General features: G+C 43.2%; 1 protein-coding gene across 1 annotated transcript; it reads right to left on the bottom strand.

The window, feature by feature from the left end:
- Positions 1–26: 26 nt before the first annotated feature.
- LOC115177595 (ADP-ribosylation factor-binding protein GGA3) lies at positions 27–7,882 on the bottom strand. The gene is made up of 17 exons (XM_029738477.1): positions 7,779–7,882; positions 7,064–7,148; positions 6,738–6,813; positions 6,546–6,644; positions 6,309–6,432; positions 6,102–6,205; positions 5,691–5,771; positions 5,367–5,504; positions 5,056–5,137; positions 4,815–4,934; positions 4,337–4,573; positions 4,052–4,113; positions 3,641–3,903; positions 3,105–3,400; positions 2,795–2,964; positions 2,045–2,155; positions 27–1,742 (listed from the first exon to the last, which is right to left on the bottom strand). Exons 1-17 carry the CDS (start codon positions 7,816–7,818, stop codon positions 1,632–1,634), a joined length of 2,199 nt encoding a protein of 732 aa, XP_029594337.1. The 5' UTR covers positions 7,819–7,882; the 3' UTR covers positions 27–1,631.
- Between the last annotated feature and the right edge of the window lie 9,978 nt (positions 7,883–17,860).

Here is a 17,860-nt window from a genome sequence, read left to right as displayed (position 1 = left end):
ACTAAACTTAAAAATACAAAGTAAAATTACATTTTCCAAGAGAGTTTATTATTTATAGGTGTTTCATCGCCGCTAATCAGTCCGTATGGGCGCAAGTGGGTTAGGGCAGCCATGGCAAGCATATGAACATACCACATACAGCATGTGGCAATTCTTTAAAATTAAGACTTTAATTTTTCATGCGGTGAAACAGCTGTTTGAAAATACATTTACAGTACATACTTCTGTTCAATCTCATTAAAGAACCACACATTAATGCACATGAATTAATTTGCCAGTCTATAAAATGGACAATAAATACAGCAACAATTTATATTGAAGTTTGGAAGAGTCCTCCCATTGTAACATTGGTACTGATAACAGAAAATGGCTTCAGAACGCAGACAGACTGAAGTCAGACACTCTTGTTACATACTAGTACATTGCAAGGGACACCCATAAACCCTATTTTGATTCATGTCCTATTGTACCACTGCAGACAAAGCACCTTCACCATGGGCTGTTTGAATGGGGATGCACGGTTTAAGACATCGCAGATAGAAATGTAATGTATAGAGCTGACAAACTTCCCTATTCAAACAACTTCGTTCTACTCAATACAGGTCTATCTGAAAGTGCTGTGATATTTCACCCTCCTGGATAAGCCCCAGGTTTCTACAAACTAATATAAAATTGCTACCAAGCCATTCAAAGTCAAGTATGCAGGGAAGAGTTCAGTATGCAGGGAAGAATTCAGCAGTAAACTGATCTCAAAACAGTAGACAGAGCTTGCTTCGCTAACAACATCTCTAGAAACCAATACTTTCATGACAAGCACCTAAAAATAAATAAATACTTAAGGATTCACAGTCACACACCTTGGCAGGCCACCACCTCCCATAACTGAAACATGTCAAAATAGCACTAATAGAAATATATAGGTAGAAATAGAAAAACCCCACCTGACCAGATATAGCGCCCTGCTCCCAAAAATACAAATCATTAAATTGAATATATTCACAAAGTTCTTCTCAACAATATTATGCAAGTGTTCAGCATTTAGCTATCTGTACTGTCATTTATCTGCACCATCATTTTCTACTGAGGTATTGGAATAAAGTGAAAGGGGGCAGGCGGAAAAGAGATATGTATACCGTATGCTACTAGTCTAGGGCTTCTTTTCCATTAACTGTGACAATAGGGAGATTGGACAGGGACAATTACTGGTAGTTCATTGTAACAGTCTTGTGTAACTGCCCGATATATATCATGTGATAACTTCCACTCTTATCACATGCTAGGCTGGCTCTTATTGACCATTGAAAGTTACATTTCCAAGTGTATATGACTGCTCTAAAGCCAAACATTGTAAGTCTGTACGGCATTTCTAAAGTGCAGCAATTCTGTAACAATTCCATTCAGAGAAGATTGGGCTTGAAGTATAAATAAACAAACATGACACCTAACAGAAGGACAATGTAACAAATGGCACAATGATAATAGCGCTTAATAACTTACTAGTATCTGAAACATTCACAAATACATTGATTCTCCCCCAAATACAGTCTTTGTAGTGTCAACTGACTCAAGCTCAAGCTGTCCCCACCATGTGTTACTGTATTGTCCTTGGCACCATTTTGGGGTTAGGGGGGCTATAGAGCCCCCCATATCTCAGCTGGGGGGAACTGGTCCACCTCCCCAGTCTCTGTGCACTGCTGCTCTCCCAGTGTGAACGTCAGCTTGTATCTCATCCGGACCTTCTCCTGCGAGAGACACACACACAGAGTTAGCATGCCAGCTTAGCGTTGTAGCATCCTTTCGATTTCAAACTAAAGCACACAAATGAGACGTGTAGGTGATGTAAGGAATCATAAAGACCAAGTAACAACTAAAGGATGAAATTATGGATCCTGAACCTTAGCAGGGATCACACAGACAAAAGGTATGCACTCACTATACCATAACATCTATTAAGTGGAATATATTATTACATTATAATAACCACATATTCAACTCATACAAATATCAGATGAATAACTCTCAACTACTCTAGGAGGACTCTCACCATCAGTGGGTTGGCCAGCAGCATGACTTGAGTGATGGCGGCAGGGGGAAAGATGGGGTTAAAGGGCGCCAGGTCAGTTCCCGTGGGCGGTTGTAGTCTCACCTTCATCGACTGGCAAGGGGGAAGGAATGAACAAGGCTTTGGTTTATATATATATATATATATATATATATATATATATATATATATATATATATATATATATATATATTAACTCACAAATATTATAGTTTGAGCAAACTTCACTGCCTGTCTGAAGCAGTACCTCACTGAACATCTCACTTGTCAGGAGAGTGAGGATTCAAGTATGCTAAAATAATGACGCTCATGAGTTATTTTCCTCAACTACAGCAGGGTTCCTCAACTGGCAGCGTTGGTTTTAATTGGCCCTCCAGGTTTTGAGCAAACTTTGTTTTCTCCATTGTTGGACATAAAACACTGTCAAAACACCTGGAAATCAGCTCCAAGTTATATTCATGTTGGGAATCTGTTGCTAAGTATTCCCACACAGAGATATGTGGTCATATACAAATGTAAGCAAGGTTTTAAAATATTATATCTTCTTGCAGTCAATTTGCAGTCTACAAATGATCTGTAATTATGTTCTGGCTCCGACCATCCGCTCAAGAAAAATAATTAGCCCATGGCTGAATCTAGTTGATTATCCCTGTACTACAGTGTAAGTACAGACCACAGTGTAGTTGAATAGGTTGTAACAGTGCGAGTGTCCACTGTCCAAGTCAGCCTTACCTTGGGTACAGCAGCCTGTAGGACTATGTTCCTGACGGGAAGAGGTGCCGTGTTCAGCATGGACACCACCATCACCAGCACGTCAGGCCGGCCCGGCGGACAGTCGGTGGCAAAGTGCAGGAGAACGCGGACCCCGTCTTTATCATAGGCCGTCACAGGACACAGCTTGCCTTAAACATCACAGAATGACAGAGAGAGGAAGAAAACACTCAGTATCTGCACTTCCAGCCACTGTACTGAACCATCTGCGTTTACCAAACTACAATACCCAGAAACCCCTGAATCAGGCTAAGGTCTTCCTGGGACTCACTTGGCTTGATGGCTTCCAGGGGCACGTGGACGTTACTTAGGGAGATCTCAGGGAACTTGGCTGGGCTGGCCTGCCCCAGCGGGAGAATCAGGATAGGGGACAGGGAGCGAAGAAGGGGGCTGTCATCAGCCTGGGTCTTAGGCGACAAGGTAGGGGCTGCAGCAGCAGCAGCCGGTAGGATGCCCAGAGGGAGAGGGCTGGATCTGGAGGCGGGGATCCCAATTCTCGGGGAGGCAGTGGCACCCATAGCCTCACCCATCCCAAACAGGTCGCCGGTGTTGATCACACCAGGCATGCTATAGTAGATGATGACAGATGGATGTACATTAAAACTGTACTCTGTACCGCCCATCCCTACTGCATACACTCAAAAGAATAGATCAAGCAATAACGCCAATTGGTTATTATAGTTGGTGGCATTTAAATGTTACTTCAGTTATCCACTTTCAAGCCTCCAGTTACATGATGTGCTACATGCTAGCTAGCATCTAACCTTCACAGGAACATAAAGTATGATTGGTAGTGGAGATGAGCACCTCTTGGGGCTACCCAGATCCAACATGGCCAGGTCCTGCAGACTGTGGTTCAGGGAGGCGGAGACTGCCTGGGCAGCAGCACTGGGGTAAGGAAAGGAGGCCGCCACTGAGGATTGTGGGCAACTGACATGGGCGGCTGTCTTAGAAACAGGCTCTGTTGTAGAAGCTCCTAACTGGTCCAAACTGGCGGCTGTCGTAGAAGCTGCAGAGAATACAGTAGCTGGGAGGGCGCTGCCAAACAGGTCCAAAACTGGGTTGGGAGCCTGGAAGAGAAGGGGTTTAACATCACATTAAACAATGTGTGTCATGCTAATATTGCTAAGATCAATAATTCCAGAAAGGATACATATTTCTACCAGATAAATGCTTCTGAAAGTATTGACTGGTTAGGACACTTAAATGGCCATTTACCTGCAAAAATGTCGTCCACAGATTATTCAAGTCATCTTTTGAAGGAACTGGGTCATTAAGTCCTGAAACAAACAAACAGTCCATATATCAGTCAATTTATTCTCCTGTTCTATAAAGAAAACCCACATTTCCCGGAAGAGGGAGAGACTTTGGCAATATATGTGGGTATTAGGTGAGTACTGTGTGAATTCAATGTCAAAAACATGAATCACAAAGACACACAGAAGACTAATGCTTTCTTATCAGATCCAAGACATACAGTTGCTGATACAGGATGTGCTGTACCTAGAGAGAGGAGCTCTTCGTCCAGTAGAGACAGTGCGGCAGAGGGTTTGCTGGGGCTGGGGTCCTCCGTGGCAGGGCAGGCCTGAAGATCCTGGAGGGGTGCAGACCCGTACAGCAGGTCGGCTGGGATGAGGTCTGGGTGCTGGGCTAGAGGAGGATGCTCAGGTAGGGAGGGGCTCTGGAGGTCCAGACCAGCCAGGTCTATCAGGATCTCAGACTGGTTGCTGTCTTTGGTACCTGGCCAGGGATGGAAAGAGATTGATTGAGTTTCACTTATTTGTTGCTGCTATCATGATTTGGGAAGTTCACAAGATGAGGGTCAAACAGTCCAAAATGGTAAATACAATAAGACACCAATGTGATCTCAGATGAAGGGGGGCTTATACTTTTGTAAAGAATCCCCAGACCTGGGCCTCAGAAAGGAAAAGGTGGACAATCCCTGGTAGAAAATAAAATCTGTGAACCCTCATGTTCTTACATTGTGTAGTAGTTGATGGTCCAAGTGTCTCCATCTCTCCATTGGCAGTCTGTCCCTCCACAATCCTCTTATAGGAGTTGATGACACGGGACAGGTCATCGCTGGCCTGCAATATGTCACCTGGGGGTCACGAGAGGTCAAAGGTCACAATGAAGGCTCATCCAACCAATCAATATGGCCAATGGGAGGGATTTGACTATTTCGGCCAATAAGATGGCAGGCCTCAGGGGGTGTTGGTTACCTAAGCTGCTGTCATTGTCCTCTGTCTCTGTGGCCAGCTTGAACACAGTCCCCCTCAACTTGTCACAGTCACCGTAAAGCTCCTGAAATTAAAAAGCAACACCAATAATAATATTATGTGATGACAACACATTTCATATATGCTTCCAAAGTGTATTAACAACAAAGACAGATTTTTCAGGCAAACTTTCATTGTCTTGGAAGCGATTTCATTTTATTTCCCACAAAGCTAATCTATAAAAAGTGTCTATCTCAATTTTTTGGAGGGGGAAGAGTCTACAATAGTGATAGTGAAGTAAGATGTGGACCAACTTTGATAAGCTCCTTGTCGCCATCTGTTGATTGGTCCCTGCTGAAGTGGCTGAGCATCTCGTTGAGCAGTTTAACACTGTTGTTGACCTCCTCCAGGGTGCCGCTGCGCTTCGACGCTCTCTGCAGCCTCACCTCATCCTGAAACACAGCACACACCTGCCTTAAACCCACTGGGACACAGTGACTGAGAGGGTCGGATTCAATCACTTGTCGTCATTATGGTCGTCATCAACGTCATTATGATGTTTGTGTAGCAGCTCTGTTTACACAACCACTCCCTAGATCACTGGATGCATGTCTGTATGATGATGCATGTAGGCTAACCTCTTTGACCATGTTTTTGATGAGGCGGTTGGCCTCCTGTAGATCCTCAGGCTTTTTGCTCTTCAGAAGCTCGGCCAGTCGCTACAGAGAGAGAGAATAATAAGTCAGAGTCTCTAGTACTCTAGTCTGTTTCCCACAGTAGGGTCCAGTCACAGCAGCCAAGCCCTGTGACAGATCCCAGGGCCTGAGAAAATATCTTTGATCGTCGATCAACTTGAAGCTCTGAAAAGCAAACATGCCAGGACCAGTGAGAAAGAGGATGAGACCTAGCCTATGCTATTTGCATCCCAAAGACAGAATTCAAACATATATTTTTTTTAAAGATAACACAAGACGTTCTTCACAAAGTAAATTCATAGCGTCCGTATACAAAGATCTTCCATCAAACATCATAAGAAGGAAGCATCTCACCTTGCTCTTCTCCTCGTTCTCAAACACAGGGTTCTTGGGCCGGGAGGGGGGCGACAGCATCAGTGTCTTATCCAGAGGAACCTCAGGGTCAACTGTGACAATACCTGAAAAAAGGCAACAGTTAGAAGTGCCATGGCGACTTTACAGTACAGGCTAAAAACCAATGAAAACCTGAAATAGGGTGATTTTTTTATGTTGAAATCCTACCTTGTTTCTTCAGCATTTGATAAGCTTCACTGATCTTAGCCTCATCGGGTAAAGAGAGCGTCCAGCTGAAGAGCATATCTACCACTCTCTTCTTCACCACCTCCGACACTCTGTCACCTAGATACTGGAACAGGAACAGGGTTCAGCTGGATGGATTCCATTTTAACAAAGCCACAAATGACATACAGAACTATGGGATTAAGGACCAATACAAAACAGTTGATATTATCTACTTACTTTAGGTGACACCACTTTGATGAGTTCATTTAGAAACCTAAATTTCCCAACTTCGTTGTGAAACCTTTTCCCGCAGTTCTTCATGCAAGCCTCTAAAACCTGCAAAAGTAAGTAGTCAATGTTAAAGCTCCAAGAATTATAGGCCTAGTGATAAATTACAAATACTCAATGTAAGAGTGGGATGTTACGCACCATCAAAGCCTGTATCGCCTCCCATTCTTGTGGGGACTGTATTTTATGGGCTAACAATCTCACAGCAATCTGTGGGCTGAAATTAAAATCATATAATATCAGAACAAATCTCAAACAATTCAAGGATTCAACAGTTCCAAACGAGCCTAATTTGAGATTATGCAGTTGACAACAATAAAAAGTTAAAACCATTACATCTTCAGAAAACCTTATTGATTACAATGAGATTACTACCGTAACACTGCAGACATGAGTTCAGCTTCTGAAATATGATCCAGGGGCCCTGCAGTAACGTTAAATGAAGAGCACAGAAAAAGCATCCATACCCTTCCAATTCCTTATTGATTTGGTCACAGAATCCTATAATGTACTCCCAGTCTTCCTGCCTGTTGGATGGGTTGGTGGCCTTGTCTGCAAGGGGGAAGGGGGATCACATGAATATCTATCCCTGACTGGGTTTTCATAGGCTCCTTTATAAAAAAACTGCTCATGGCTGACACCTGAATGTGATAAAAGCCAAACATGTCATGTATTACTGCACATTTGTCTTGACGCAAGCACTGCAAGATCTAGTCGAATGCAGGCAGCCCTTGCAGGAAATTAGGTAGCTAGGTAGGCAGTTAGCTAGTCACAGAGTTGTGTAGCCAGCTGGAGGTTAATATGTAAACAACTACAGTAGTTACAGTAGTTGCTAAGCTATCTAGCTAACAAACTAACTCCCAAAATCTTGACACCTAGCAAAAAATAGAAGCTTAGTTAGCTAGCTACCTAACAAGAGTCAATAAAGGGTCGTGGGCATTGTGAACATGAACTGTTGTTGCCAAAATAGCTAGCTAACGTTAGCTCATTGCAAGCCACCTCTCATGCCCCAAACATTGACTCAAAACACGATAAATAAATGAACATAGCCATTGTTGACATTTGTATAAATTGTACATTCTAGCTGGCACTGGTGATGTCGTTGTGAATGGCCAAATTGTTGAACATTAAAACGATTAATAAAGAAGTACATATAATTTAATTTCCAAGCATGTAACTCACTGAGCCACGACTCCAGCGACTCCCCTTCCGCATCCGCCATATTCACTGCAGATACACCAATGGGCGTATTCGATTATGCTTTGCCACGGGACACCGGTCGTGAACGGGAAAAAGCGGCGAGGGAGGACCACATTCTCAAATCGAACAGTAATCTGCTGCGATCGGTCATGTTGTCTACATCATGGTGCATACATCTCTTTCCTTACAATATGTTTGGATTTTCAGAGAGTTTTCATTGGTAAGGCTGATAAAACGTTTTTAGCGAAAGCAAACTTTTGCATGTGAAAACAGAATCCTACTCATTACTCCACGTGCTTAATAATGTCACTTTTGTTTGGGGCCCACTGAGCTGGGGCTTTGAAAGGGGCACCTGGCTCAAGCCCAGGAGGCAGCCGATGTTATGCTAATTTGTCGGTACAGATGGTTTGTTTAGCCTACATAGCAGGTAAGGATAATTATCGTACCCTGTTAGGAAATTGTACATCGCAGGTTAGGTGAATTAATGTAGCAGGTTAATAGAACTAAGGTAGCGGATTAGGATAATTAACATACAGGTTAGGAGAACTAACGAAGCAGGTTATGTGAATTAACCTAGCAGATTAGGAGAATAAAATTGTATTTGTCACATGCACTGAATACAAACAGCTTCTACCCCCCACCCCACACCACTCTCTGTTGTCATCTATGCATAGTCACTTTAATAACGCTACCTACATGTACATACTACCTCAATTAACCGGTGCCCTCCGCACATTGACTCTGTACCAGCAACCCCCTGTATATATTGTTATTTTTCACTGCTGCTCTTTAATTACTTGTTATTTTTATCTCTTATTCTTACCCGTATTTTTTGAAAATGCACTGTTGGTTAGGAGCTCGTAAGTAAGCATTTCACTGTAAGGTCTACACCTGTTGTATTCTGCACATGTGACTAATACAATTTGATTTGAAATTTGATTTGAAGACCTTACTGTGAAATTCTTACTTTTGAGCTCTTAACCAACAATGCAGTTTTAAAAAAGTAAGTAAGAAAATGCAACTAGTAAGGATGCTCTCGATGGTGCAGCTGTAGAACTTTTATAGTATCTGAGGTCCCATGCCAAATCTTTTCAGCCTCCTGAGGGGGAATAGGCATCGTCATGCCCTCTTCACAACTGTATTGGTGTGTTTGGACCATGATAGGTCCTTAGTGATGTGGACACTAAGGAACTTGAAGCTCTCGATCCACTTCCCTACAGCCTCATCGATGTTAATGGGGGTTTGCTCGGCCCTCCTTTTCTTGTAGTCCACGATCATCTCCTTTGTCTTGCTTACGTTGAGGGAGAGGTTGTTGTCCTGGAACCACACTGCCAGGTCTCTGACCTCCTCCCTATAGGCTGTCTCATCGTCGTCTGTGATCAGGCCTACCACCGTCGTGTCGTCGGCAAACTTAATGGTGTTGGAGTCGTGCGTGGCCACGCAGTTGTGGGTGAACAGGGAGTACAAGAGACTAAGCACGCACTCCAGAGGGGCCCCCGTGTTTAGGGTCAGGGTGGCAGATGTGTTGTTGCCTACCCTCACCACTTGGGGGCGACGTGTCAGGAAGTCCAGGATCCAGTTGCAGAGGGAGTTGTTCAGTCCCAGGGTCCTTAGCTTAGTGATGAGCTTGGAGGGCACTATGGTGTTGAACGCTGAGCTGTAGTCTCACATAGGTGTTCCTTTTGTCCAGGTGGGAAAGGGCAGTGTGGAGTGCAATAGAGATTGCGCCATCTGTGGATCTGTTGGGGCGGATATGTGAATTGAAGTGGGTCCAGGGTTTCTGGGATGATGGTGTTGATGTGAGCCATGACCAGCCTTTCAAAGCATTTTATGGCTACAGATGTGAGTGCTACGGGCAGGAGTCACCTAGGCAGGTTAGGAAAAGGGTTAGGCTTAGCTACATTGAGGGGGTTTGTTTAATCTCGCCCGGGTGCCTGAGTAGGTGTTTTGTGCCAGGTGAAAGTTGATTGCATTAGTTTTGGAACCAGGCTGCCTCCTGGGCGTGAGCCATGTGACCTGTTCAAAGTTTTTTCACATGCAAAAATGATTGCTTTTGAGATTTGATCTACCTTCCCAATGAAAATGAGAGAGAAAATGTAAACATTTATTTTATTGAAAAAAATGGATGATGCCTTGTTGACAATGACAGAGTTGCACAGATTACTATTCTATTTGAGAAGGGCGGCTGCACTCCCTCTCCGCTTTCGCCCGATGACGTAACGGGCCTTTGCCTTGTTCCCCGCGGCTCAGCATAATCGAATCCGCCCAGTGGCAGAACAACGAAGTAGTCAGGAGCCAATAGAAAGAGAAGCTAGAGAGGGATTTGGTTTCCCTGGGCGGTTCTTCCCTGGAGTTTCACTGCCGGGCCGCAGTCAGACCCTTCTCATTTTGCCTGCTGACGTCACGGCCATAGCCCGGTGCACAATATAATGACTGTATATGAGGGAGACACCACGTGACTGTGACCAGAATGACATGTCTTTGGACCAAATTTCTCACGCTGTCACCCACTGGGCTGTAGAAAGAATGACGATAAATCATTGAAGGTATTCTGTTAATCTGGTTTGGGCGCCTGAGTAGGCAAAGTTAGCACCGGGTGAAAAGTGATTGTACTTTTTCTGACCAATGGCAAAGTTGGCTCAAAACAAAAGTGAGGTAGGTTAAGCACATGGAGTAATGCGTAGGATTCTGTGTTTTCACATGCAAAAGGGATTCCTTTTGATAAAAACGCTTTATCTGCATTCCCATGTTTCTGAACGATGGATCATGTTGCCTTGACAATATAACCGAGCGCTGCAGATTGTTGTCCGATTAGAGCAGGGTGCACCTCCCTCACCGCCTCGCCCGGTCACGTGACCACATAACCCTCATTGTAATAAAATGGGATTTGGGGTCAATTTTTATTTTACAGCCCTCTACGAGAAACGGAATGTGGTTTACTAGTCTGTATGGGAAACAAACTTTAAAATGACCATATGATAGGCATAAGCCCAACTGTAAACAAAACAAAAAAGTAATTTGTAACATGACATTTTTTTTGCTAGAATCTCTTGTACCCCAAATATAAGCTTGTTTTACTCCAATGTTTGTAACAAGGTAAATGTTAACACACTTCATAGCCTAAAAACATGTTGATATCATGGATGGTCAGTCCTTGCATCCATCGCTCTGTCTATGAATTTGAGAGTGGATACATTTCTCCAGGCCCATCCCTCAGCTTCTTATCAAAACAGAGGTGGGTTGGCCGCTTTGTTATTGTTTTAACTAAGGATTCAAGCTTTAATGGTTTCAGTTTCAAAATGTTAACAACAATACCGTTTTACAAAATAAAATATTCACGCAATGTAGAAAAATGACCGATTCAAATTGTGAACAACCAACATCGGCAAAGGCTACGCTAGTGAAATAAGACATCTTCATTAATAAGACTTGATTAAAAGGTAAGAAAATAAACATATGCTTGATTATACAAAAACATATATATATATATATATATATATATATAAAACGCAAATCAGTCAAGATAAACCTGATAATAACACATCCGTACAAGAAAGTTTTAGTGAATCGGGTCGTTCAGCACAAACCCTTCCTCAACGTAGCAAACGTTAAATCGAACTAAACGTATCATGGGGTAATACTTTCCGCCAAAATGACGCCGCATTTGTTTACGAGGATTCTAACGTTACTTCGTCTTTCAAAGGTTGACCAATATGATCTAATGTCAAAGGCAGTGGCCACTATGTGATATTATTTATTAGATCTGATTAACAACCAAATCACTTAACCAGAAGAGTTTACGAAAGTCAGATTTTTCTAATTGAAGCACGGCTGGCTACAAGCGGGTCTACCTCCACACCACCAGAGCAGAAGTTGTCATCTTTGCCGACATCTCTCGCGGACACACGGTATCTACATAAACATAGCTAGTACCGTAGAGCAGCTGACCTGAGCTAATAAGGCAAATGGATCCACGTTTTTCAAAGATGGATATGTGAAAAGGATGCTTGTCAACACTACAACTGGAAAAGAGTAATGTAGTGCTTATCAAGGCAGAGGTATTGTCATCAATGAAAACAAGAGAAGCGCCTCGTGTTGCCCGGGTGGCTCTCTCCTTGCTGCTTATTGCATCTGTGTGGTCAGTGTAGAGGGGCACTGCAACCAGAACCTGTCACAAAAGAACATCCCTCCTGAGGACACGGGTACAGACAGACTTCAGTCACGGCACAGGCCAACTAAAGTGTCCAAGGAAGCAACAAAGCAGAGTGACATTGTATTTAAGAGACATGACAGGGATAGAGACGAACACTGATGGGGCAAAACAACTAAATCAAATAAAAATGGGTTACTGTGCCTTACCACAGCAGACATTAAAGACCTTGTGACAAGGTTAGAGGCAACAAAAACTGGCCTTCAGCTGGCAGAGACCCTGACTGACAATGCATTCCAGCCTGTGAATGTCCTGGATGAGTCTGGTCCCTCCCATTACAAGGATATGATACTCCACTCCAAGATATCCTGACCACTGATTGAGCAAGTTGAGATGACTCAACTGATTTGAGTAACACTAGATTGTAAACTGTCAAGGTCAAAACATATTGATGACCGTTTACAATCTAGTGTTACTCAAAGCAGTTTAGTCATCTCAACTTGCTCAATTTCCACATTATTTATTACAAGATTTAGTTGAGGTTTAGGGTTTAGGGAGTGTTTTGTTCCAAATACAATGCTTTTAGTTTTAGAAATATTTAGGACTAACTTATTCCTTGCCACCCATTCTGAAACTAACTGCAGCTCTTTGTTAAGTGTTATAGTCATTTCAGTTGCTGTAGTAGCTGACGTGTATAGTGTTGAGTCATCCGCATACATAGACACTCAATATGTTTTGATGGGGAGAAATCGGTCCATAATAAAGCGATGCTCAGCCTTCTTAACAACACTATCAACAAGGCAGGTCCTACAGGCCCTAGTTTTGTCGCACCTTGACTACTGTTCAGTCGTGTGGTCAGGTGCCACAAAAAAGGACTTAGGAAAATTGCAATTGGCTTAGAACAGGGCAGCACGGCTGGCCCTTGGATGTACACAGAGAGCTAATATTAATAATATGCATGTCAATCTCTCCTGGCTGAAAGTGGAGGAGAGATTGACTTCATCACTACTTGTGAGAGGTATTGACATGTTGAATGCACCGAGCTGTCTGTCTAAACTACTGTCACACAGCTCAGACACCTATGCATACCCCACAAGACATGCCACAAGAGGTCTCTTCACAGTCCCCAAGTCCAGAACAGACTATGGACGGCACACAGTACTACATAGAGCCATGACTTCATGGAACTCTATTCCACATCAAGTAACTGACGCAAGCAGTAAAATTAGATTAAAAAAAACAGATAAAAAAAACACCTTATGGAACAGCGGGGACTGTGAAACAACACAAACATTGGCACAGACACACACACACACACACACACACACACACGATAACATACGCACTATATATACACATGGATTTAGTACTGTAGATATGTGGTAGTGGTGGAGTAGGGGCCTGAGGGCACACAGTGTGTTGTGAAATCTGTGAATGTATTGTAATGTTTTAAAATTGTATAAACTGCCTTAATTTTTCTGGACCCCAGGAAGAGTAGTGGGGATTCATAATAAATACAAATATGTGACAATGCACATAAAATCAACAGTGTAATGTTTGGATTCAGTCTTGTGTCAGGTGAACTGTTGTATTCCAACTTTGGTCTAATAGTTTTCCCATAATCTCTAAACTTCCCTTTCAATTGCTTCCGTGCTTCTCATATTTCTTCTGTTTGAAACATTTCAATTTAGCCCTATCCATATAGGCCAATTCCCGTGATAGTGGAAAGGGTTAATGGTTCCAAGACATTTGAAGTGACATGTGCATTAATAGCATATAATCAAAGAGGAAAATGTGAATGACCACTACTATGCTTTAAATGTCCATAAACACTAAGATAGTTAGAACATTTAACATACAAAATAAAATACTTGCTTGCCCAGAAATCTTGTTCCCAAAAAATGTGAGCTGTACCTAAATGATATACACTTAAATTGTCTTCCATGTTGATGGTGATTATATGTTCAAATACACACTTATAACAGATACCTTTTTCTATTTGAAATTTAAGGAAATGTATGCTCAATTACATACTAATTATTGGACAGACAGTGCGAGAGAGACAGGAAAGCCAGGAGGAGTGTCCGTGCCAGAAAGACAGCGGCCCGACTTGAACACGACAGCACAAACACATGGGACCCCAGGGCCAGCGACCCAGACCGCCACACCACGCCAGGCCATTCAAACCAGGGGTGGGGGAACAGTTGGTCAGATGACAACATATGTGCCAGATCTCATTCAGTTCTGAGCACATGCTGATGGGAACTTGCTGCTGGAGAAGTCTTTTATCCGTTCAATGGCACGTTCAACATGAATCTGTAGGTGAGCAATGCGACGGGTGTCACACACCTCTGGAGCAGTGAACTGAGACATCCCCCTCACAAATGGTGCTACAGAGACACGGACTCCTTTGGAAACAAGTCCTGAATGTCAAAACTCCGATCCGCCAGTACCCCATCCCCTGCTTCCAGCATGTCCAGTAATCCACTCCCCCCAAATACCTGTCTGTCAGAGGTTGCCCCCCTATACAGATCAAACTTGTACATAACAGAGCCATGAGGTGCAATGCACACTAAGGCCTTGGTCATGTTATGGTTCTTGTAGTTGAACCAGGTGCAGGACTGTGCGGCAAGCCTGGATGGCTTTCAATGAAAACCTCTGTGCAGTCTACTATGACTCGACAGTTCAGGTATGCTGTCTTGACTGCGACAGGCATACGCTTCTGTACAAACTGCCGACTGGGCAGTTGCTTGAAACGATGATACATGATATTGAACCGAAACGCCAAAGCAGTCAGCAACGGTCCCTCCTTAAAAGTCCCACTCGGAGACGAAGGGGACCAGGAACAGTTCATTCATGGGACCAGGCTTTCTGTGTCTCCCCAACTCTTGGCCATCTTTTGCCGGCTTCCCTTTGAAAACAGAGCCCCAGTAGTGCAGCTGGCCACTTCGCTTTGGTCGGAGGAAGTCGTATAAGTTCAGAAAGGTCATGTAGTCCGGCAGTCCGGTGTCAAACCATATATCACCAGCACTTCCCTGGAATCTCTCTATGGAGGTTTTCCTGTGCAGCTGCCTCTGGAGGTCTTTGATTTTGGCTTCAGCCTTCTCCAGCTCGGCAGTATCTATACAGTTGCCCTCCTCATTCTTCTCACCAACTTCCCCCATGGACGCAACCATCTCTGCTATCTGACAAATAACCAGAATGTGCAATTAGTCACCCGTATGTACTTTATTGTTTATATATTAGGGTATGTATTACTGATAGAGCTGGAGGCAGATACCTAAACATCATTGGCTTCACCTGGAATGCTTTTCCAACAGTCTTGAAGGAGTTCCCACATATGCTGAGCACCTGTTGGCTGCTTTTCCTTCACTCTGCGGTCCAACTCATTCCAAACCATCTCAATTGGGTTGAGGTTGGGTGATTGTGGAGGCCGTGTTACTCCATCACTCTCCTTCTTGGTCAAATAGCCCTCACACAGCCTGGAGGTGTGTTGGGTCATTGTCCTGTGGAAAAACAAATGATAGTCCCACTAAGCGCAAACCAGATGGGATGGCATATCGCTGCAGAATGCTGTGGTAGCCATGCTGTTTAAGTGTGCCTTGAATTCAAAATAAATCACTGACAGTGTCACCAGCAAAGCACCCCCACACCATCACACCTCCTCCATGCTTCACGGTGGGAACCACACATGCGGAGATAATCCGTTCACCTACTCTGCGTCTCACAAAGACACGGCGGTTGGAACCAAAAATCAAAAATTTGTACTCATCATTCCAAAGGACAGATTTCCAACCGTCTAATGTCCATTGCTCGTATTTCTTGGTCCAAGCAAGTCTCTTCTTTTAATTGGTGTACTTTAGTAGTGGTTTCTTTGCAGCAATTTGACCATGAAGGCCTGATTTATTTAGGCTGCAATTTCTGAGGCTGGTAACTCTAATTTATCCTCAGCACCAGAGGTAACTCTGGGTCTTCCTTTTCTGTGGCGGTCCTCATGAGAGCCAGTTTCATCATAGCACTTGATGGTTTTTGCGACTGCACTTGAAGAAACTTTCAAAGTTCTTGAAATTTTACGGATTGACTGACCTTCATGTCTTAAAGTAATGATGGACTGTCATTTCTCTTTGCTTATTTGAGCTATTCTTGACATAATAAGGACATGGTCTTTTACCAATAGGGCTATTTTCTGTTTACCACCCCTACCTTGTCACAACACAACTGATTGGCTCAAACGCATAAAGGAAAGAAATTCCACAAATTAACTTTTAACAAGGCACACCTGTTAATTGAAATGCATTCCAGGTGACTACCTCATGAAGCTGGTTGAGAGAATGCCAAGAGTGTGCAAAGCTGTCAAGGCAAAGGGTGGCTTCTTCAAAGAATCTCAAATATAAAATATATTTTGATTTGTTTAAAACTTTTTTGGTTACTACATGATTCCATATGTGTTATTTCTTCGTTTTGATGTCTTCACTATTATTCTACAATGTAGAAAATAGTCAAAATATAGAAAAATCCTGGAATGAGAAACTTTTGACTTGTACTGTATGTATGTGTATATATGTTTTATTCAGATTTTTCAGGGGGTGCTGCTGCACCCTCAGCGCCCCTTCTTCCCGCAGATTGATGCTGGTGAGCATTGCACATGCGGTGTGTCCTCTTGGGAGATAGGCAGTAGTGTTTTTTTAGGGGGGGTGCACAAAAACACAGGATTCATAATATATTGTTATCTTTTTACAGTTTTTAGAATAGATTTCACTTAATTAGTTACCAGTTAAACGTTTTCTGTTGTCGCTGTGGTTGGTGTTCTGTTGTTTTTGTACTGTAATTGTTGTATTGCCAGCAGATGGTGCTAATAACAGTATATAATCTATGACCACCTGCCGGCCTTACTAGAAAGAGCCAGAGTACCAAAGCCTCACAAGAGCAAAACGCTAGATAGGGATATTGGGTCATTCATTATGCAAGTATGGTATGGGTACCATGATGCAAATGCATGTACATCATAGACAGCATGTCACATTTACACTATAGTTGACTACTAGAGCACTGGGCTAGACCAGTTAAACCTCTTCTTCAACATTTACTTCTCTCCTGTTTAGGTGAGTAACTTGCCATGGATCCTCGTCCCTGTGAACACACTGAGCGGGGGTGTGCCAATGTGTGAAAGAACAGCACAGTCTAACAGACACAGATCAAAACCTCAGATTAGATTAGAGCAGGCCGGTGTACAAAGAAACCAGTGTGAGGCAGCGGAAGTGGTTTTGCATGTGTTTCAGACAGGAAGTTAATGTCAGGGAGAAGTGGCTCCTACACCCCAAACACTGACTTTGATGTGGAGATGGGTCATACGTATGACTGACAGCAGGATGAGTGAGACAACCCCTCCCAACCCAGAGAGAGACAATTTCTATTACATACACTCCAGGTAGAGGCAGTGGCATGTATTCATGGATGCCAAGGGAAGCCAAGGACTTGGGCATATTATTTGACTACTTATGTCATCCAGTTAATCAGCATCTTTCTCTTTTGAAACATTGCGTCACAGTGTGTGGTGTTGAGTGTAACCAAACATGACCCATGATAAGGGTCCACATCCAATCTACTACATTGCTCCTCCATGCTCTCTGTAGGAACTCTGTTGTGCTCAAGCGCTGAAATAGTGGAGTAACCATAGAGATATAGGGCCAGTTTCCCAGATGAAGCCTAGTCCTGGACTAAAAAGCATTCTCAATGGAGAATATACATTGAAAAGAGTTTTGAATTTAATGACTAGGCTTAATCTGTCTGGGGTACCAGCCCATAATGTTCTCAATTCTATGCATAAAACTTGCTCATAAGAAAATGTGGATTGTTGTAATGTGAAACATGCAGTATGCACGACAGCAAGAAGTAACCAACGTCACAACAGTAG

Source organism: Salmo trutta, chromosome 38, assembly GCF_901001165.1.
Source record: "Salmo trutta chromosome 38, fSalTru1.1, whole genome shotgun sequence".
NCBI classification, from domain to species: domain Eukaryota; kingdom Metazoa; phylum Chordata; class Actinopteri; order Salmoniformes; family Salmonidae; genus Salmo; species Salmo trutta.
This window is presented reverse-complemented; position numbering and strand designations above follow the sequence as displayed.